Raw genomic sequence first — 23,610 nt, forward strand, 5'->3', positions numbered from 1 at the left:
CCCAGCTGGGCCCCAGTTCGCACTGCGCAAGGCCCCCACCCCTTTAATAAGGGGAGGAAGGCCTGCAGTACCGCGGCGCGACGAGCCGGCATACATGGCGCTGCGGCACGTTGCGCTGCGATATTGGGCTGGAGCACCCCAAGAGAGAGGGGGAGCGTTTCCAGTAGTGCCCCACCTCCTGCTTGGGGCGCTACCATCGAATTTCGGGTGTGGGGGCACTAACTTTTTCGGGGCAAAGTTAGCGCCCCAAAGGGGGCGCAACCCAATTTTTGCCCCTTCATGTTTCTCAATAGGTTGTATGAGTTACCTTTCGTGATTGGCTGTTGTCCATAAAAATACCCTTAGTAAATAAGACGCAGTTAACCACACGAGCTGTCTTGGAACAAAATAGAGAATGTTGCTGAAGGGGATCTAGAATAGCTCCATTATTGCTGTATGGGCCTTCACTAAATGCAGTTTGACAGCAAAACACTAACAGCACCACTGAAAAGGTTTGATTTTTCAATTCATGTATAATTTTGATGGTTAGGCCATATGCATAATTTTAGGAAATGAAGCCAATAGCAACACATGCTCTTGGAAAGATGTGTAAAATTATTCTCCAATAAATAAATATAGCATTTATTGGGTTTAATCATTAAAAAGTCATATATTCATTGCAGTTTTGGTTTGAATCCTACTCATTGCAAAGACAGCTACTTTCACTTCCATAACATTGCCTGCCACAGCCCCACCTCATGACCTCTGCTGCTGAAACCCTTTTGTTACTTCAAGATTTGACTTTTCAAATGCCTCTGAACTCCTCCTTATACAAACTGAAAGCTGTCCAAAACTCTGGTTCCTGAATCCTGACCCACACGGTCATCGTTTCCATCCTCCACTGGCTCTCTATCTTTCAACAGAGAGATCATTTTTAACTTTGGCTCAAAATGGTTCCGAAGTTGGCAGTGTAAGAACATAAGAACATAAGAAATAGGAGCAGGAGTAGACCATACGGCCCCTCGAGCCTGCTCTGCCATTCAATAAGATCATGGCTGATCTTCGACCTCAACTCCACTTTCCCGCCCGATCTCCATATCCCGTAATTCCTCTGGAGTCCAAAAATCTATCTATCTCAGCCTTGAATATACTCAGACTCAGCATTCACAGCCCTCTGTGGCAGAGAATTCCAAATATTCACCACCCTCTGACATTCCTCTTCACATCAGTCTTAAAAGGCCAGCCCCTATGCCCCCTAGTTCTAGACTCTCCAGCCAGGGGAAACAATCTCTCAGCATTTATCCTGTCAATCTCCCTCAGAATCTTATATGTTTCAACGCGATCACCTCTCATTCTTCTAAACTCCACAGTGTCCGGCCAAAGCAGCTGTCGGGGTGCCCAAACCATTTTTAGGTTCAGGCCTCATTTGAAAGGGCACTGCGCTGCATCTCGCCAATTTGAAAGACTGAAGGCAAGGCCTGTTGAAGGGGAGAGCCAATCCAGGGGGGTGAGGGAGGGAGAACGGGCAGGCAGCAGGTTACTATAGCTTTATGGGAGCTGGAGGAGCACTCCTGCTTCTCCAGGCCCCACAAAAATTCCCTCAAAAGATTTCGAGGGCTGTTTTTAGAATGGCCTCCTGTGGTCCTTTTAAAGATCACAGGTTAGGCAGTTCAATGCACGATACAACTGAGCTTAATGTGCACGATGCACAATCTTGCCATTTGTAGATGAGAATTACAATCAGGGTCCTACAACCCACAATTTGGGGCGAGCCTCAGGCGTCCGTCTTCAGGCACTTGATTTCAATATATCATCAATTTCTCCCCAATGAGTCTTTGCGAAAAGAAATAATTCCTCACATCTAAATCTTTTCCTAAGGATTTTATACGTATCCCCCCTAATCCTACCACCCCTATCAATCTCAAATATCCTATCCAACTGGACAGATTCACTTCATCAATTTAAAAACCTCTCCCCCAAGCACATGTTTCTCTAAAGAAAATAGCCCCAATTCCGAGAGCGCTGCTCTGATAACAAGGAGCCCTAAGACTGTGTGTGTGTGTTGGCCATCCGCCTCTGTATCTTCTCCAGAACCTCAATATCCTCCACCATATCTGGGAATCAAAGCTGGACAGAATATCTCAAATGCAGTTGTACCAAAGCCACGTATACCTGAAATCTCGGGGGCGATTTTGCCAATGGGGGCGCGTTGGAGGCGGGGCTGCTGCTTGTCAGGTTTTAGTCCCACCTCCATCGACTTGTGGCCAACCCATGCTATTTTCCCTTGATTGACCTTGTTAAGCCCGCCCAGTGGGTTTAGCAGGCCAATTAAGGGGAAACCGGTTACAGAGAACATCAGCGTATGATGTTTCATCTGTCAAAAATTTTTGACAGATGAATTGTTATCATTTGACAGCTCTATGAAGCTGTCAAACACTGATTCTCTGTTGTTTGATGAGTCCTTGTATTCAAGACTCATCAAACCTCTTTTGTGAGCAGAAATCAGATGGTTGTTGCATCGGAGAATGCAGCAGCCATTCTGTCATCTCTGCCGTGGAGATGCCAGAGCCTCCGGATCCCCAACGATTGAAGCCTGCAGGAAGAAACAAAGGTAAGTAAACATTTTCTATCACTTTTCACTCACCTCACATACTTACCTCTTCACACTTGCACCCATCACTTACCTCGACAGCGCACTTTTGGACCCCGCAGACCCAATGCTCGCCTCGGTGACCCTGGCGGGGTTTCCCGACGTCGGGAAGCCATCGCCTCTGCTGGAAAAATGAGGATAATCCTCTTAACTGCCTGTTAACTACCTGTTAACAGGCAATTAAGTGGCTGTAATCCCCTTCCCGCCTCCAGGAGACGGGACCCGGCGCAGATCGGCTACCTGCCTCCTGGGAAGATGGTACGGAGGCTGGTTGGGTACCCACCCCCAGATTCTGCCATTTTCCCGGCAGTCCCGCCTCCAAACCCTATCGCAATGACCTTCTCATACTGTTTGTGAGCCCTTAATGATCAATATTGCCTCAGGTCCCTCTCTTATTCTGTAATCTTCAGAGGTTAGCCCTTCATAGTGTATATATGGAGTTTCCCAAACCTAAATAGATAACACTGCACTTATTGAAGGCAAGGAGATCGGCCTCACATAGACCCGTCCCCGAACCTAACTAAATTGGACGCAACCTATTGATTTGGTGTAAATTCCAACTCCTGTCAACATTTTTGTGTAATTCTAAACTCATGAATGGTTTCACTAATGTCTTCATTCAAATCATTAATGAAGACAGTAAACAGCAATTGTCCCAACACACAGCCCTCCTGTCCTGGCCATATACAGATCCATTGGTAAGACCTGCTATCTATGAAATCACAATCAGTTCCTTATCCAGCATAATATCTGAACATGAATCACATAAATGGAATGTAATGTAATGTGCTATATTATAGTGCATTAATAATTATACATGTTTCATTTGTTTTTACAGAGAACTATGGCTAGTAAAAAAGCTGCACAACAGAAATGGTCTGTGCTGAAGGGAGCATTCCTTAAAGGGAAAAGAAAAGCAGATACAAATAATCCAGAAGTTAACTTTGAAAATGGCGATCCTGAATTCTGCATCTTCTTGCTGCAGGACCCTACTCTCAGAAACTACTATTACCTGAAAAAGCATCTGATCAATAGCAACAATATATGGATGGTACAATTTCTGGAGCTCAGTGGCCTCGACCTGATGCTAGAAGCCTTAGATAGGCTGTCAAGCAGAGGTGTGCCTAAGATTTATGATGCCCTTCTACAACTCACCTGTGTTAACTGTGTAAGAGCTGTGATGAATTCCCAAAATGGAATTGAGCATATTGTGAAGAATGAAGACCATGTTAGTAAACTATCACAAGGTATGGATAGTAAATACAATATAGGGTAAATCTCATCATGCTGCACTTCCAATGTGGTGCCTCCCTCAATAGAATCACAGATTGGAGAATCGAGCGTAGAGGTCAGGTTGCCCATTTACAGCGCTTCGAATTTTTAGATGGAAAGCATTCACCCGCGATTGAATAGTGGAAATGTAGGAATGTATAAATATTCTGGAATTTGCTTGATTACCTGTAGAGATTAGGGGCTGTTTGCACAATTTTCCCTCAGGAGATTAAATGGGTGGAGTGGATTATACATAATGGCCCGGATTTTGCGATAAAAATAATGGTGAGGCTAACAGCTTATTAAAGAGTAAATCGGACAGCAACTTCCGGCGTCCACGCATGCGCAGTTAAATGCGGAAATCAGGAAGTTGCTGTCCTGCTCCTCCACAAGCTTCACTACACCGGTACCTCACCGAGAGACTTGGCATTCAAATATATGAAGGGCATGAAGTTGCGGTACTTACCCACTAGATACCCACTAAACACGCCAGAAAAAGTTAGGGCTTGTCCATTCAAGTGTAAGTGAATTTCTAATGGCATGATAAGTCTTAATTACTATCAAACAACCTCTCTGGCACTGAAAATTTACTTTTAGAAGTGTGGAGCCTCATTCCTTCAGACTTTAATTATTGTTGGAGATTTTTTTTAAATTAAAAATTAAAATAATTTTTTTTTAACTTTTTCTTTGTCTCTTTTATCTCTCTTTTAATCCCAACAATGTTCTCTCTCTTTATTTTACTTTCTGTACATGATTTAACATTGAATTAAATATTCTAACTTACACTTCCTGGTTCAGACTCTGCGAGCCTCAGTAAGGATTCTTCAATCTGACTGGATGAAGAGACATGCTGTTGCTTGCCCTGTTCACACAAGTCCCAGCTCCCCTGTAGTGGACGTCACGTTGTATCAGACCCCGATGACCATAAGTTTCCACTCAAAAGCTCACAAAAAGTCTGTGGGCAGCTGTAAACATAAGGAACGGCAAGGGCTGTTCGTTCACCGCTGACCGCAAAATCCAGGCCCATCTGTGGAGTAGACTTGATAAGACAAATGGCCTTTTTGCATTCCATACTTTCTTATGCTCCTTATTATGATTCAAAGGTGTTTATCTGCACAGAAATTAATAAAAATATAAGCTCAAATATATTATTGCATTTGGCATGTATGCATACAAGTTAACACAGTATTACAAATGTAGATTTAAAATGTGTCATGTACAGAATTTACTAGAAGATGCTCTTTACATAGCAGAATATAATTGATGTTGATTTCTGGTACAACTGGTGTATTATTTAACCTGGTATTTTTATCTTCTCAAATTAGGGCAGCACGGTGGCATAGTGGTTAGCACTGTTGCCTCACAGCGCCAGGGACCTGGGTTCGAATCCGGCCTCGGGTGACTGTCTGTGTGGAGTTTGCACGTTCTCCCCGTGTTTGCGTGGGTTTCCTCCGGGTGCTCCGGTTTCCTCCCACAGGTTGATTGGCTATGATAAATTGACCCTTAGTGTTAGGGGGATTAAATACGTGGGGTTATGGGAATAGGGTGGGATATGTGTTGATGTAGGGGATCGGGTGGGATATGTGTTGGTGCAGGCTCGATGGGCCGAAATGGCCTCTATCTGCACTGTGGGGTTTTTGTGTGATTCTGTGTGTGAAGTGCACTTGTGTAAATTCTGACACTTATGCTGGATGAATTCTGCTTACTTACAGCCCTGGACACATCTGTGATCCTGGTGAAGAAACAAGTGTTTGAGTTGCTGGCGGCACTTTGTATGTACTCACCAGAAGGGCATGATCTGGTTTTACATGCACTACAACACTACAGGGCAAGTATATTTGCTCTGAAATTACCAAAGGAAACACAGCGTTGACTGTTCATTGAAAGAACAGGGGAGATTTTCAAGGGTCTGCACTCAGATGCAGTAAAATAATAATAGGATTGGGCAGAGTCAACACGGATTTATGAAAGGGAAATCGTGTTTGACAAATCTGTTAGAGTTTTTTGAGGTTGTAACTAGCAGAATAGATAAGGGGGAACCAGTGGATGTGGTGTATTTGGATTTTCAGAAGGCATTCGATAAGGTGCCACACAAAAGGTTATTAAACAAAATTAGGGCTCATGGGATTGGGGGCAATATACTAGCATGGATTGAGGATCGGTTAACGGACAGAAAACAGAGAGTAGGAATAAACGTGTCATTTTCGGGTTGGCAGGCTGTAACTAGTGAGGTACCGCAAGTGCTTGGGCCTCAGCTCTTCACAATCTACATCAATGATTTGGATGATGGGAACAAATATAGGGGGAAAAATTGGGTCGTGCTCCCTTTGGGGCGCTAACTTCGCCGGGGCGCTACTTTTAGCGCCCTGAAAAAGTTAGCATCCCTGCACCTAAAATTTACCAGTAGCGCCCCAAGAGGGAGGCGGGGTGCTACTGGAAGTGCCCCGCCTCCCTCTTGGGGGGCTGCAAGTGAATATCGCGATGCTACGTGCCATAGCGTTACGCTCTGTGGCATGTCGCGCCGCAGTATTGCAGGCCTTCATCCCCTTATTAAAGGGGAAGGGCCTAGCACAGTGTGACCCAGGGCCCAGCTGGGCCTCCCCAGCCCCCACCCAGAATGAGGGCTTCTAAGGAGCAGACATGATATTCCCTATGGGCATACGCCTTGCCATTATCATGGAGGAGAAGGAGGAGGAGCACAGGATGAAGCAAAGGAAAGTCAGTCAACATTTAAGAAGGATGGACCCCACCAAATATTCCCCCTATAGAATTTCCAGACAACACAGGTCACATGAAGACCTTAGTGAGGAGATGTGTATAAGAGTGTCACCAAAGAGGCAATAGGGGAGTTCTATCACCTACTGTATGAGACCCACAGCCACACTCCTGTGCCTGCACTCTTCTCTCTGTGGCTATGAATCTGATAACTGTACTCAATTTTTATGGTCATTTCAGGCAGCCATAGGGGATCTATGTAATTTGCCAGGTAACTGGTGCACTTTACAGGAAAGCTGGGGAATTCATTGCATTTGGCATCACAGCAAGGCAGCACCCAAGATGCAGCCATCCAGCTTTATGGTTTTGCTAACTTTTCCAAGGTCCGGGATGCAATAGATTGTTTCATGAGCTCATACAAAAGAACTCTCAGCTTTCTCAACTGGAAGGGCTTACACTCTCTGAATGAAGTGACAGTGGGAGTCCGGTGTCATGGCCAAAGAAATTCGGCTCCAGTGACTACAGGGCTGTCAACATCAGTGAAACATTTGTTCTATCTCACCTCAAAAAGAGTGAGACAGGATGCAGATCCATGTAAACCCATGAAGCTATATTTTTTTTTATGAGTGAGGTATATCCAGATAAGTCACATTTTTAACCCTCAATGACTGAGACATACATCAATGCTGCTTCCCTATCTGGTGAAACTAGTAATTCAAGAAAATGAAAATTGCCTGTGGTGTTCCTTGTCAAGTCTAAAATACAGTAGTCCATTACTGAGCTGCTGTCATTTCTCCAGTAGTGGGCAGACGTGCCAAAGACAGTCACATCCATACTTCTATTTAAGTCTGTCTAAAATCTGCCACTAGACATTCAGGTCTAAGTCACACAAATAGCAGAAAATCCAGACTAGTCACCTTATAAAGATTTAAATAGCTCTCAGAAGATTTAACACTTCTATCTGGCACATTTTAAAAGATACAAACTGCTTGTAACATTTGCTTTCTACACTGAAATATGTTACAGCTGACAGAAAAACTACTACAGTATTAATATGATAAGTAGGGAAAGTGCTTGAGTCTATTATAAAGGATGTGATATCAGGACACTTAGAAAATATCAATGGGATTAGACAAAGTCAACATGGATTTATGAAAGGGAAATTGTGTTTGACAAACCTACTAGAGTTTTTTGAGGATGTAACTGATAGAAGAGATAAGGGAGAACCAGTGGATGTGGTGTATTTGGATTTTCAGAAGGCCTTTGATAAAGTCCCACATAAGAAGTTAGTGTGCAAAATTAAAGCACATGGGATTGGGGGTAATATACTGACATGGATTGAAAATTGGCTAACAGACAGGAAACAGAGAGTAGGAATAAATGGGTCTTTTTCGGGGTGGCAAGCGATGACTAGTGGGGTACCGCAGGGATCAGTGCTTGGGCCCCAGCTATTCACAATATATATCAATGATTTGGATGAGGGAACCAAATGTAATATTTCCAAGTTTGCTGACGACATGAAACTAGGTGAGATTGTGAGTTGTGAAGAGGATGCAAAGAGGCTTCAAGGCGATTTAGACAAGTTAAGTGAGTGGGCAAATACATGGCAGATGCAGTATAACGTGAATAAATGTGAAGTTATCCACTTCGGTAAGAAAAACAGAACGGCAGAGTATTATTTAAATGGTGATAGATTGGGAAAAGTTGATGTACAGAGGGACCTGGGTGTCCTTGTACACCAGTCACTGAAAGCAAACCTGCAGGTGCAGCAAGCAGTTGGGAAGGCAAATGGTATGTTGGCCTTCATTGCAAGAGGATTTGAGTACAGGAGCAAGGATGTCTTACTACAGTTATACAGGGCCTTGGTGAGGCCACACCTGGAGTACTGTGTGCAGTTTTGGTCTCCTTACCTAAGAAAGGATATATTTGCCATAGAGGGAGTGCAGCGAAGGTTCACCAGGCTGATTCCCGGGGTGGCAGGACTGTCATATGAGGAGAGATTGGGTCAACTAGGCTTGTATTCACCAGAGTTTAGAACAATGAGAGGGGATCTCATTGAAACGTATAAATTTCTGACAGGGCTAGACAGACTGGATGCAGGGAGGATGTTTCCCCTGGCTGGGGGGTCTAGGACGAGAGGCCACAGTCTCAGGATACGGGGTAGGACATTTAGGACTGAGATGAGGAGAAATTTCTTCACTCAGAGGGTGGTGAACCTGTGGAATTCTCTACCACAGAAAGCTGTGGAGGCAAAGTCACTGAATATATTTAACAAGGGGATATATAGATTTCCAGAAACAAAAGGCATCAAGGGGTACAGGGAGAGCGCGGGAATATAGTATTGAGATAGAGGATCAGCCATGATCATATTGAATGGCGGAGCAGGCTCGAAGGGTCGAATGGCCTACTCCTGCTCCTATTTTTCTATGTTTCTAATACAGCCAGCCAAGTGAAATGTGGCATATGTAGAGCAGAAAATCTGGAGAGTTACAATTTCAGTTCCTGGTTTAGCAGAAGTTATGAATAATACTGAACACTTCTTTGTAGTACAGTTTAATATTTTTGCCGCTGATTGCCATTTGCAAAGGATTAGTTTCACAGCAAATATAAACTGTGACGGGGTTCTGCAAAATAATTGGAACCATTATACAAGACAACAATTCTAATGTATCTTGATGATACCCAGGCAATACTCATTAAAAAAATTACACCACGTGCTGCTTAAGACTGACATCTGGTCAAAGCAGACCAGCAGAAAGATGGCAAAATCTATAGCTGAAAATTCCATCTGGAAATTGCACCCTCCATCTACCACCTAATTGATATGTTTCCCTTCAATCAGTGTCTGTTGCCTTGCCCATTGACAGATTGTGATTAATATCTTTACCAATTAGTAATTAGATCAAGCTTTCTGCTGCATTAGGTGGTACATTACAGTTAGTGGCTTCATTAGACTTTCAGACGGAAAGATCTGTAATTTATTATTCCACTTAGTCCTTTGATCTTGCAAACAAAACAATATTTCCGATTATTTAATTTCCATTGCTTATTTTCAGGATCTACTTTGACTATTGGTAGGATTTCATTTTAAAATTGGTTCCAGAAATCTGAGATATTTCTTCCTTAATGGCCACCTAAAGGCTGACTCAAACAACATACCAAGCACAAACGTGCCCACTCAGTGCCAGGGCCACATTGGTCCACTGGTCTAGACCATGTCCTTCATGGGCCTCCTACCTCACCTCAGTGCCAAAAATTGAGACCTCCTTTGGCAGTTTTCAGCTAGTAACAAGTCACTAAAGAATCTGAAAATTTGGCCGCTGCCTGCCCTGAAGAACCACAGCCTGAGATATTACCATGATCTAATTTGTTCCTGACAGAGAATGGTTTCCTGGGTCCTTTAAGTGATTGCAGCTACTTAAGGGCCCCAGCAGTATTTCCAGAATCAGCTGGCTGGATACCCTTTAGGCTCTGTTCCATTTCTTTGCACTGCTCAAAATGCTCTCATCTTGAACTTTCTACAATTTTTTTAACTGGACCTTTTATTGCAGCATTGTTAATTATTGTCACCCACAGCTTTATTTTGCTTCCTTTTTCATTGTATCAAATACATTCTAATTTAGTTGCTCTTGCTTCTGTTCTACAGCATGTGCACATGGCCACTCCCCTGGACCCAAACACTTCTGCCTCCCTAATTTTCTCCTCCATATGATACCCTGCCTTCTTCTGACACTCGCATAGTTTTCTTCCTCCCTTACCCCCATAACCTCAAATCAGTTCCATCTGCCATTTCCTCATCTTTGAACTGCTCTCATTCCATCACTCCACTCTCATGTTCCTCTTACACAGGCCCACTGCCTTCCCTCTGCTCCAGCGAATAGCGATTCTTTCCCCTTCAGTGAGGCTGCGCCTCCTGCCGGTTTCTCATACTATCACATTCTCCTCACTGTGGTAGTCATCTCCAAATCCCCTTCCATTTCTGGCACTTTTTCTGTTTTTGAACACCTCACCCTTTACCACTCTGGCCAACTCTCCTTTAAAATCCCCCTCATCTATCATCCCCCTAAGCTTCAGATCCTTTCCTCATTGGACTCTCTTCCCTCCAGTCTGCCCTTTATCTGCATGGAATGACGACTTATCATCAATCATTTCAACTTGCATCTAAACTCACTTTCCCTCTCCTCCACTGACTTTCTTCCCATCCTTGAATCCCTTAACCTTACCCCCTACATTGACTCTCCAAACCATATGCATGTCATTGTGATCACATAGAGCTTTGAAATTTCTAAAACTTCCATCTCTAGTAAAACTGTCTTGTACCACTTTCTTATTTCCCTCTCGGACTAAGTCTGGTAGCTTAGAACCATGACATATTGCTTGATTGGGAGAGATTAGTTTTCTTCCCCACATCAAGTTCATCACCAAAACCATCTTTTTTCGCCTTTGAAACATCACCCCAACACTCCTTCATAAATGCCAAGCCTCTAATCCATGCCTTTATGTCTGTGTGAGTTGACTTTTCTAATGCTCTTCCAGCCAGTCTCCAACTTCCATAAATTGCAACTCATTCTGAATACCACTGTCTGCATCCTTACCCACTCAAAGCCCCACACTTCCATCAGCCCACTCATAGTCCAAAGCCATTTCACTTTAATTTTCCATCTCGGAAAAATTACCCTCAAATTCCTTTCTTAGTGCTCTCTCAAACTCTAACTTTCCCTTTCTCTAGTCCTCCACCTGTGAAGATATGTCAACAATGATCTCCATAACTGCCTCACCTCCACCTTCAATGACCTTGTCCCCATTAGATCTCGCATGGTCTTTCACTCCCATTACTATCCTTTGTACAAAGGTTATCTCCATGTAAACTTGGGCTTGAACACCTGAAGATTTACCATCCCAGGCTAAATCTTCCAACTATATTAAGTTATCCTGGAGAACAGAAACAATTCCAAACTTCTATTCTCTACCACCAACCATCTACTTTATCCTCTCCTCTTTACCCCCTGCATCCTCTCCTCATAGAAGCATAGGAACAGAAGTAGGCCATTCAGCCCCTCAAGTGTGTTCCACCATTCAATTACATCATGGCTGATATGTAGCTCAACTCCAATTACCCGCCTTTGTTTCATAACCCTTACCCAACAAAAATACTGTAATCTGAAGAATTTATCAACCTTTTGCGACTAAAATCTGCTCCCTACCCCTTTAATCCAGAGTACTGCTTCCCTCTTACATACTGCCCCCACTCCACCCTTATACTATAGTTTTTCTCCATCTCCTCCCCTGCCCTCACTAAACTCATCTTGTTCATGAAGCCACCTGCTCCCTTGCCTATCTTCCCTCACCTTCTAGTTCTTTATTATCCAACTTTTCCTCCTCACCTTCCTGATTGCTGTCCATCAGCCTGTCTTTATCCCATGACACTGTCCTTCCATTCTTCAAAACAACCACCATCAACCCCTCCTCAAAAAACTACCCTGAACTCTCCCCTCTCTTCAATTATTGCCCTCTCTCTAATGTCCTGGGTAACATTATTGTCTCATAATTATATGCCCACCTTTCCTACTACAGTAATTGCTGTTTGAGACCCTGCTATATGTTTGTAATCAGAGATTGTTATGGTCAGTCATTAATGATATCCCCCGTGACAGTAATCACAAGAGTGATTCCTTCCAAATCCTTCTCAATCTCTCTGCTGCCACTGACACCTTTCACCATCCTATCCTCCTCTGCAGTCCACCTACTTATCACTTCTTTCTCCTGGTTTCATTCATACAAGCCTCAAAAGACAATAATATATATGTTCCAAATGGCTTCTCTTCTCTTGACCATCAGTGTACCCCAGGACTCCATCCTTGGTCTGCTCCTCTTCATTATCTATGTGCTTGGTGAAATCATCCAGAAGCAGTGGGGTCAATTTCCATATGTATGCTGATGACACCCAACTTTACCTCTTTTAATTTCAAGGCTTGACTCTCTCACTGCCTAATATAAACTCTTGGATGGATTAAAAAAAATTCATGCTCAATATAGCCAAAACTAAATCATCCTTTTTAGCTTCTTTCAGCCCAGTTCCTCCCAGGCTCCACTTGATCCCTGTGCCTCTGTATCAATTTGAAGATCCTTATCCTCAACTTCAAATTCCTCCACAGCCTTACCCTACACTATCTCAGTGACCTTCTTGAGCTTTATGTCCCTAGTGGTACCCTTTGTTTCTCTGACACTGGTCTGTTTCTTGTTTCTCATATTTACACCATCGTTGGTGGCTGTTGTTTCAGCTACCCTGCCCCTTCCCTCTGGAGCTCCCTAAATTGCTTCCTCTCTTAAAAGTCTTCTCAGAACTTTTTCCACTCCTTGGCCTATCCTGTAATTCCATCTACCTGTTCTTCCCCCATTTTATGTCCTTTTTTTTGTTCTCCGCAAAAAGAGATATTGTAAATTAAGGGCATGGAGCTGTAATGTCACTCTCACAATTTCTAGTGATTTGCTCACTAGAAAAGATCTGTTTTAGTCCTCATTAAATTAAAGTATAAAATCAAAAAATATATTTGACAGTATTCTTGATTAACTTACAAAATTCATTCCTTTTCACTACTAAAACATTTTTCTGCAAAAGCACTTCAGAGATGAGAAAGAATATATTGTATTTCACGTTCTAAAAATAGCAATGATGTTAGTATTGGACATGCAAGATTTAAAATTGTTATGCTTAAATCTATTTTGTTCTTAATGATATATGAATAGAAGAAACAGATCGTTGTTTGATATCCTTTTCTTGACAGATTGTGAAGAAGCATCGATATCGATTTAGTGTCATTATGAATGAACTCCAAACAGATAATGTTCCGTATGTGGTAACATTACTTAGTGTTATCAATGCTATTATTTTGGGGACTGAAAACTTGCAATCACGTGCACGGCTCAGAAATGAATTCATTGGTAATATTTTCTTCACATATTAAGTCGTTTTTCTTACATTACCTGCTTATATAGTTTAAAGTAATATTTGTATTAAGATGCAGATTGTTATAATACCTTCCTTTATTCATCGATGCAATACAAAAAACACTGTTCGGACAATAGACAAAACTTTTCCCAGCCACCTGGCAGTGGATCTAAAGCCAATTATGGCAGTGGAACCAGTAGTAGAGTCCCCAAATTAAATGTTTCCCTCACTAGTGACATTTGAACATTTTTGTATGATAATGAATGCCAGGCAGTTTTGATGGTACAGGTAGACTATCCTTTATCCGCACTTCCGAAAACCGAAAACCTCTAAAAACTGAAAGTTTTTTCGTGGAGCGTAAGTCATGCGCACGACATGACCCGAGTGGCGCCAAACATGACAGGAGTGGTCCAGGAGCTCTGCCTTTCCCTGTGAGCAGGGCAGAGGGTCACAGAGTTCCCTCCTGGGTAGGAGATTGCAGGCCGAGCTGGGCAGTGTGAAGGAGGTGCCGGGAGAGTGAACCCAACAATACAGCGGCCCGTCCGATAGCTGCAGCGGCCCGTCCAATAGTCTTTTCTTCCCCCCCCCCGACCTGATTTGCGGGCCAGCTTAGTGTAGCCGATATCCGGCTTTCCCACAACTGGTGGCAGCAGTCGAGCCCCAGACCCCCGCTAAGTCAAGGAATTCAGATACGGAGCAGGGGGAGCCGGAAACCTCGATCTAACGGCAGAAATCAGCAGCCGTTTTGTTAGGTTTTTTTTCTTCCCCTAGCATTTTTTTTCTTCCCCTCGCATTTTTTTAAACAGTCAGGCTGTGGAAAGAGTCTGTAGCTTAGCAACAGCTTCAGAGACGCTTCCAAGGCAGGGCCCGAGTGTTTACAAGCTGTTGCTAAGCAACAGTGTTTGTTGTCAGATACGGAGATGAAAACCTTCTGAAATCCGAAAAATTCCGAAAACCGAAACACAGCTGGTCCCAAGGTTTTCGGATAAAGGATAGTCTACCTGTATATGATGGCTGTTTCCTTTATCTACAAACCCAAGAATGAAAGGAGTAACATGTAATAATAATGTGTTCACCACAATTTTTTTAATTATTTGCTTGTTTTAAATGACGGCAATCATAGTTTGAGTTCTTGTATTGCTGAAGAGAGAACTTTAGGCAGCAGTCATGGCCTCACGGGCCCAGGGAGTAGAATTTTTAAACAAAGATTCAGAAAAATCATCTTCCTGCTCCGTGCATAAGATGTGTAACTTTTTCCATTTGAAGAGCACGGAAAATTGGTAACAAATTGAAATTTTCTAAACTGAGATCGATAGATTTTTGTTAGGTCAGGATAGCAAGAAGTATGGAGAAAAGGTGGGTCAATGGACAGAGCAGCACAATCCAATTGAATGGTGGAACAGGCTCAAGGGGCTGAATGGTCTACTCCTGTACCTATATATGTATAGTCCTAGCTTTGTGAGAACTTGCAGTAGTTGTCCACTTGCAAAAAGGAATTGTGGGGTCATGCAGCTTTAGCCTTTTTGTTACCAGTGATGAGACAATAAGAGTTGTTGGGAACAGGAATAAAACAATTAGGCCCAACAAGCCTCCCTATCTTTCCTCTCACCATATTACTTAATCCATTCTCCCTCTACAAATGCAGCTATTTGGCTCGAGCCTATTTACTTGATGCAGTTCAATGATCCTCCCTGGTAACTGACTTAGGTGCTCTGTTGCACTTTGGGTAAAAATGTTCCATCTGACTTCCCTTATTTTCTTAGCTTCCTAATTTGTAACTTGTTCCCCTGATATTTGATATACAAGGGGTACTTTTACAAATTTACGCTGCTGCTAGTGCGTATTCCAACAATAAAATGAGTGGTCAAAACTGGTGGGAAGTGCATATCTAAATATTGGATATGTGATATTTATAGGCGAGGCACCCTTCAACAGCACAGATTCAAAAAATTACCTGCATAATATCCCAAGGCTAACAAAAATGTTGTTTTGCAAAAATATCATGTGAAGACAGTAATTTAAAAGCTGTAACTGACCCAATTAAATTGATTCTTGAGCACAAAAGTTACAAGTGAATTTACAATATTGTGGTTAGAATAATTTTACAAGAATTATTCCTTTTTCTTGTAGGCCTTCACTTGCTGGATGTGCTGCCATTTCTGAAGTAAGGACTATTCCTATAATACTAAAAGCCACTGCTTGCAAAATGTACCATGCAATCCAGTGTATTGCTTTAGCCAGGATATGAGTTACATGCACAACATTCACAGCAAGCACGGGTCAGAAAAAAGAGTTCTTGCACTTGTGCATAAGTTGCACCTTCAGATTCACAGGCTAGAAAATGTTGCGTAAAATTGTAATTTAAGGTAGTTTATTTTTTCAGTGAATGTAAAAATATTTTGATTTAGATTAATCCTATCAAAAATGGGATACTGTTTCACCATCCAAATCATAGATGGAAGATTGTAATTATTTAATCATCTGTTCAGATTACTGCAAATCAAACAATTGTTTTTTGGGGCTGCAGACTTCTCTATTTCTACTTTACAGAAAATCATCACTAGAGATTAACAGAAAATCATTCTTGCAATTCTATAAGAAACAAAAGATGTGGGTGTTTCCAAATTTCAAACGGTCTTTCAGCACTCGGATTTCAATAAATCTGCTATTGAGTATATATTGGATTTGATTTCAAACTGTGAGCATAAGTCTGAGCTGGATAAATTTTACTTAACACTAAAAAAGGTTACTTGCTATTAGTAACTGCATTATTGAATGCTAACAGTACTATTGGCTGAGGGAATAGGGGTTGAACCATGGTAAACACTCAATTCATAGAATGGATTGAACTGGCACAGCTTTATAGTTACATCACAATCTATCCAATAAGGCTATAATGAATGTTCTACTGCATTTTATGTTGGTAATAGGGGAACTGCAGAAAAATAATACATTTGTCAGCACCTTTGATTTAAGGCATTTGTGTAAATCTCTGTCTCCTATTTCATAAATCATGCTCGGATGTGCATTATAATAATAGCATATGTACATTGTGAAAAACTCAGTTAATATAAAATCCTCCTTATAGTACACATACTGATCTTAAATGACTTTAAGTGAAATAGCAGTTATATCAACATAACAGCCCCAATATTTGAAACTTCCCTAAAACACCACAATATGATATTAAATCTGTATAAAACAATACACCTGTGTGTGAGCAAACTATATTGCAGCTCCCCTCGATTGTTCATCTGATTAAGGTAATGAATGTCAAGATCCAAGATTCAGTCCCCAATTTGTACTGTGATAGTTTATGCTATTCAGAGGGAGCAAGGGTGTTATAATTGGCATGAATGTCATACGTTAAAGAGAGAAAAATCAGCCAAAGTTCATGTTCTTCATTGGTATCCAGTGACCTGTGCAGATGTTGGATGATGGGTAGGATCAGGTACTGCTGTGGTACCCCTGGGGTCAAACAGTCTGATTATACTTGATGTCAAGGCTCATGCAAATAATAGCCACTTATATGAGTTACATGAAATTACCCTGAGTATCCCAGGAAGGAGAGAAGGGGGGGGGGGGGGGGAGAGAAAATTGGTAAGATGAAAAAAAAGATAACTAAAGTACACCTTCAGGCATCTATCATTTTTAATACAGTTCATCAATACATAAGCTGACCTGGAGGCTCAGTTGGTAAGTGCATTGACTAGTGTGGAGCTCAACAATACAGAGCAGGAGGCTCTCAAGTTCGATCTGTAGGTTTGATCCCCATCCTGGGCTTAGTTAGCTGATCTCAGCAATGAAGCAGTCGAGATGCTATAAAGGTATCAGTATCAATGGACTAAGGAGGGGGAAGATTTTGGAAAGTGCGCATGTGTGGATATAGGGCAAGGGCAAATCAGGCTCAGCTGTAATGTCCCTCCAATGGTTGAATAGTCTGCTGATACTTATTGTCTAGGTTTACACATGAAGAATTGTCACTTAGCAAGATACCAGAGGATGGCCAGAGCCCATAGAGACAAATCCCTGCATGAATCAACACCTTCACGAGAAAAGGGGAGGAAACATTGATTACATTTTTAAAATGTAGATATTAAGGGCGGGAGCCTCACCCACCAGAAGTAAATATCAGGAATTTGGGTTTGTGCCTCTCATGATTTACTGACCATTAAAGCTAACTGCCAGAAAATCGTCTGCAGCATATGCCCAAATTTCTAATATACTCCGCTGATTGATGAGACTCCCCACTGGGGGTATAAAAATTACCCCTATAATTGTATAACTTCATTATATTGTTAGTTACTATTTGTTTTCAGGGAAAAGGAAGATGGAGATCTATTAATCCAGTGTTTAAAATTTGAGGACGCCAAGGCAGAAGATGATGAAGAGTTAATAAGAATCTATGATGGCACTGACATGAACAGCCATCAAGAGGTTTTTGCAGCATTGTTTAATAAAGTAAGATCATAATCTGTTATGTTGCACCAGAAATTGTACATTTAAAGTCATTATAAAAATGTGAACAGAATCTCTGGGCGCGATCTTGCCGGCCCTGGGAAGGCGGGTATGGAGGCGGGACTGCCGGGAAATGCCAGGAGGCGGGTAGCCGACCCGCGCCAGGTCCCGTCTCTTTGGAGGCGGGAAGGGGATTAGTGCCACTTATCTGCCTGTTAACAGGTAGTTAACAGGCAGATAAGAGGATTATCCCCATTTTACCCACAAAAGTACGGGCTTCCCAAAGGCTGCAAACCCTGCCATGGTCACCGAGGCGAGCAGTGGATCTGCGGGGGTTGGAGGGGTGCAAAAGTGTGCTGTGGAGGTAAGTGATGGGTGCAAATGTGGAGAGGTGAGTATGTGAGGTAAGTGGAAAGTGTTAGTAAAGGTTTACTTACCTTTGTTTCTTCCTGTAGGCTTCAAAAGTTGGGTATGTGGGGAGTCTCGCACCTCCACAGCAGAGATGACAGATAGCTGTGCATTCTCCAATGCAGCAACCATCTAATTTCTGCTAAATAAAAAGGTTTGATGAGTCTTGAATTCAAGAACTCATCAAACTACAGAGAATGTCATTGTTTGACAGCTTCATAGAGCTGTCAAACGATGACAATTCATCTGTCAAAAATTTTTGACAGATGAAACGTCATACGCTGACATTCTCTGTAACTGGCTTTCACTTAATTGGCCTGCTAAGTCCGCTGGGCAGGCTTAACAAGGTCAATCAAGGGAAAATACCGTGGGTTGGCCAGAAGTTGATGGAGGCGGGGCTAAAACCCAACAAGTGGAAGTCCCGCCTCCAAAAGCTCCACATTGGCAAAATCCAGCCCATAATTTGTTCTTGATATTATGATTGCAGCTAAATGTACAAGTTCTTAAATTATTATGGGCCATAATTTGCTGTCAAAATAATGGTGAGGCTAATGATGCTCACTGTTGTTTATGCTCAAATGCTACAGCAACTTCAGGCATGGGCAGGTGCGCGGTTAAATGCAGAAATCCAAAAGATGGTGTCGAGATGCACTGTTCCTCTGTTAACTTCATGAAAATGGCATCTCACTGTCTGGCTCACCCTTGCAATGCATTGAATGGTGTGAGGTGGCTGTACTTGCGCAGCAGATACAAACTAAACTCGCCACAGAAAGTTAAGTCTTGTTCATTTCAGTCGAAGTACTCTTTTAACAATGTGATAAGTATAAATTACTGCCAAACAACCTCTCTGGCACTGAAAATTAATACTGCAGGTTGGTCATTTGTAGATGTGACCATAGAAGGGCTACAAGCAGAGAATTATGAAAGTGGTAAGCTCGGAGGTAGGTGTCAACAATGCATTCAAGTACCTTGGAGGTTAGAAATGAGCAATAATTGGAGGATGGAAGGGTCAAGGGTTGGTATTTAAGGTTTCCTATCTTTTTTTTTCCATTCATGGGATGTGGGCATCGCTGGCAAGGCCAACAGTTATTGCCCTTCCCCATTGCCCTCGAGAAGGTGGTGATGAGCCGCCTTCTTGAACCACAGAGGGCAGTTAAGAGTCAACCACATTGCTGTGGGTCTAGAGTCACATATAAGCCAGACCAGGTAAGGAAGGCAGATTTCCTTCCCTAAAGGATATTAGTGAACCAGATGGGTTTTTACAACAATCCGGTAGTTTCATGGTCACCATTACTGATACTAGCTTTTTATTCTCCAGCTGTGGGATTTGAACTCATGTCTCACAGATCATTAGTCCAGGTCTTGCAGATTATTAGTCCAGTACCCTAACCATTATGCTACTGTACCCCTACTGTACTGTCCAGCACACCACCAGTTTTACTGACCTCCATGCACATGAACCCTTACTGTAGTATAGAGTTCATCCCAGACTTGCCCCATGTGTTTCTTGGAGAGCAATGAACTTGTCAATTATTGAGATTAGCTTAGAGTAACCCTTTCCATCATGATCATGATTGATGACAGATTTTAGCAAATGGGAAAATGATTTAAGATTATTTTTGTGTAATTGTGTACCATGAACACAGCCCATTGATCCCACTTTATCTCTTTAGTATCCCTCCTGCCCGCACAACAAGCTGTATTATAATTTATCTTTGCAGCAACTCTTAATTGCTCCAAAGTGGCTTCAAGTACTGCCTTAGAAACCTCTCTTTCATCTAACAGCTCTCTTTCCCTAAATTGGATGCTACTTAGTGGATGAGTGAATAGTGTCATAAGTGAAAAGACTAAACAACTAAAGAGGGAGAAAAATAATCTCAACTGAGAAGGAAAATGTACCTTTTACACTCATTAAATTTCCTCAAAGGTTTCTTTAAATTTACATTCAGTAACTGTATTTTCACCTTTGTCTTTAATTCTAGGTGAGCACCTCACCTGTCTCCACTCAGCTGCTGTCAATTCTCCAGGGGCTCCTACAGCTAGAACCATCGAACAGCAGCAGTCCCCTGCTCTGGGAAGCACTAGAAATCTTGGTGAATAGAGCCATCCTAATCGCTGATGACAGTAAGGAAAGATTTAGTGATAAAATATTGACAATTAAAGGGTAGTTTCTATATGCAGATTAATGTAAATAATTGTTTATGGTCTTCTGAAGAAATTCATAATGCTCCATATTCATTATTCAATTCTACTAGTTCAGCACTACATTTTGAAATTCATTGTAAGCTTAAACAATTACATCAGTTACTGTCTTAAATGAGCAGTTCGTATGAAATTTAGGTTGAAAAATTATTTCTGTTTCAGTTTATAATTCCAATAGTAGTTTTACAATCTAAAAACATGTTGAAGTGTTAACACATCTAATTTCTTTCCTTGCAGCTGGACAAGAAAGTGATGTTGATACAATCATGAAAAGACTCTTGCCGGTTAAGCAGAAAACAGTGATGGAAGAAATGATTGTTAGTAAACCTGAAAATCATGATTGCACTGATTCAACTGAAGCAAGTCTGAAGTGCACTTCCCCTCCCGCTCCTCCTCCTCCTCCTCCTCCACCACCACCACTTATACCTCCTCCTCCTCCTCCTCCCCCTGTGCCATCATTTGGATCCCTTCCTACTCCTTCTGACAAGACTGGCATTCTGCGACCATCCTTGCGGATGAAAAAGCTGAGTTGGCAAAAGCTCTCCTCTAATGCAGTTTCAGGTATGTATGTGACCTGTCCCTTTTCAGTGTGAGAGTGCCACCCTTCTTTTTTCAAGTCTCCTTTTTACCCTGGAATATACCAACTGGCACCGATGGGGAGTGGACAACCTGCTCAGGCCTCTGCTGATACTAATCTAAACTGGTCACTGGGATATGGACAGAGGTAGCCCAGTCATGACTCTTCCTCCAATTTTCTCTAAACTTGTGGAATAACACATCTGAGCAGCGTTTACTCATAATGTTGTACCTCTGATGAGGAACTTAGTAGGCAGAGGAGACCCTTTCCATATCATACCACTGTCACCTAAAATATCCCTTTAAAAAAAATTGTTCATATTTTTCTTAGGGTTTATGAGAGAATAGAAAATCCCATCAAAGATTTAGGGGGGGAAATTCGGTATTGCCCCGTTTGGGGCACAATTATTGGCTGGGCACAAAGTTTAGCGCCTGCCGCTAATTATCGCCTCCGACTGGAAACTTGGCCTCTATTGCCCCGGGAGGTGATTTGTGCACTAAATCAGGCGCTACACACCTCTCGTAAGGCGCTAACATCGAGGAGCGAGGCGCTACCTCAGAGCACTGGTGAAGCTCAGGTGATGTCAGTTAGCAATGGAGCACAGACACACTGGCGTTGGCCAGTTCGTAAAGGGGAGGATCAATCTTGCTCTCCATCCACACCCTGCTCATTGCAGCCTTGAATCTCAGCCTGGAGAGACCTGTACATCAAATCTGCTGGAAAGAACAATGGAGAGACCCAGGGAAAGAGCTCAGAGTGCATCCCCCACAGCCTCTTCTAAATCGATTCAAGGAAGGTCAAATCAAAATGAACCTGCAAAGTGCTGCTCAGTACCCAAAACTCCTTCACACAGCATTGAAGCTCTCCAGAAGTCTCTCTCTCTCTCTCACTCTCTCTCTCAGAATGCGTGGTGCAAAAATGTCGCCGACCAAAAAAAGGCAGGAAGCGGCCGCCTTTAAATAGCGCTCCTCCAGTCCCTTCCCGACTGCAAAATGTTCCCCTCTACCTGTCGTTGCTAGCGGCAGGTGGAAAGGCAGAGGGCGCCACTCAATATCCGGTCCGGGGCGTTGCACGCTCGACTGACGTCACGATCTGCGGTCGCAGGAGATCGTGACGGCAGTGTTAAGCGCCACCACAAAATATCTGGTCAATTTCGCGAGCGGCACAAACATCGCCGCACCTGGGTGCTAGTTGCTTTGTGCCCCATTAAACAGGAGGCGCCAATCAACTGAATTTTTCCTGCTTACTTTCTTGTTCCACCACATTTCCTCTTTCATACATCTGTTCTGAGCTGCAGAATTGTGCTATATATGCCATTCTGTGACCAACTCAAAGGGAGTTCTGTGGAATGAGACTAATCCTGCCAATACTTCCTTCAAGCACTTTGGTGCTGTATAGTGCCCCATCTAACAGCCCTGTTGCAAGTGGTGGAAATCACTCGGTGAAGAAAAGTGAGTTTAAATGACAATCAAAGCTACGATCCTTCTGGGCTTCCCTGCTACTGGAGTTACCTTCCCAATCCCTGCCTAGGCCATACTCCCTCACACTGCTCCCTATATCTTTTGAAAGTTATAGCGGGGCCTCTATTCACTCCTGAGCCAGATGCTGAGGAAACACTGTAGGTGTAGTGTATGTACCTTTAAGAGAATACTACTTTTACTGCTCCTGTATACTGTAGTACCGGCAGTGACCACACCTGTATATAAGCCTTGAGCATGCCTCTGTACTGTTAGTTGTAGTGCATGTACCTTTAAGAGAGAACTACTTTTACAGCTCCTGTATACTGTAGTACCGGCAGTGACCACACCTGTATATAAGCCTTGAGCATGCCTCTGTACTGCCAGTCTTGAGACTACCCTACTCTGGTAAACACCTGTTGATTGTTAAGTTACAGCCTCTGCGTAGTTATTGGAAAACATCATACTTTAAGAATCACGGATTCAGCATTAGTCTTTAGACTACCCTCCTCCAGTAAATACCTGTTGATTGTTAATTTACAGCCTCCGTCTAGTTATTGGAAAACATCATACTTTAAGAATCAACGGATTCAATAGTGGTGATGAGGTCAATTCGAATCTACCTGCAACTCTGCATTTCCTTTCAACGATTCGCTCCAGGAGGACGGTGGAAGAAAGTCAAGGCCAGAAGCACGGGCGTCGACCATGAGCAACCGCCCAGTCATCCGGCAGAGAGTGAACATCGCAGGGGAGGCTGTTGAGGGCTGGGCTTGGTTCTCCAGCCATGACGATCCAGCAACAGACTGGCAACAGGTAGAGCGCAGACCCTTCCCGGACAGCGGCGGCTGGAGCCGACCATGGGGTAAGAGAGAGGGTGAAGTGCACAGGGCGCAGCCGGGGGGTTGAAGACCGAGCGGCATCGACGGAAAACAAAAAGAGAGAG

General features: G+C 42.8%; 1 protein-coding gene across 1 annotated transcript in view; it reads left to right on the plus strand.

The window, feature by feature from the left end:
* The first annotated feature begins 3,473 nt into the window (after positions 1-3,473).
* LOC147109298 (inverted formin-2-like) overlaps positions 3,474-23,610 on the plus strand; it is a 64,645-nt gene continuing 44,508 nt past the window's right edge. The window contains exons 1-7 of the mRNA XM_086003105.1: positions 3,474-3,876; positions 5,614-5,729; positions 13,402-13,558; positions 15,696-15,729; positions 17,885-18,026; positions 20,414-20,555; positions 20,871-21,194. Of these exons, the coding sequence (XP_085859231.1) occupies positions 3,474-3,876; positions 5,614-5,729; positions 13,402-13,558; positions 15,696-15,729; positions 17,885-18,026; positions 20,414-20,555; positions 20,871-21,194 (1,318 nt within the window). The remainder of the gene's footprint in view (positions 3,877-5,613; positions 5,730-13,401; positions 13,559-15,695; positions 15,730-17,884; positions 18,027-20,413; positions 20,556-20,870; positions 21,195-23,610) is intronic.

The sequence above is a fragment of the Somniosus microcephalus genome, chromosome 12 (genome assembly GCF_052327205.1).
Source record: "Somniosus microcephalus isolate GS21.2 chromosome 12, FLI_Smic_1.0, whole genome shotgun sequence".
Classification (NCBI taxonomy): Eukaryota; Metazoa; Chordata; class Chondrichthyes; order Squaliformes; family Somniosidae; genus Somniosus; species Somniosus microcephalus.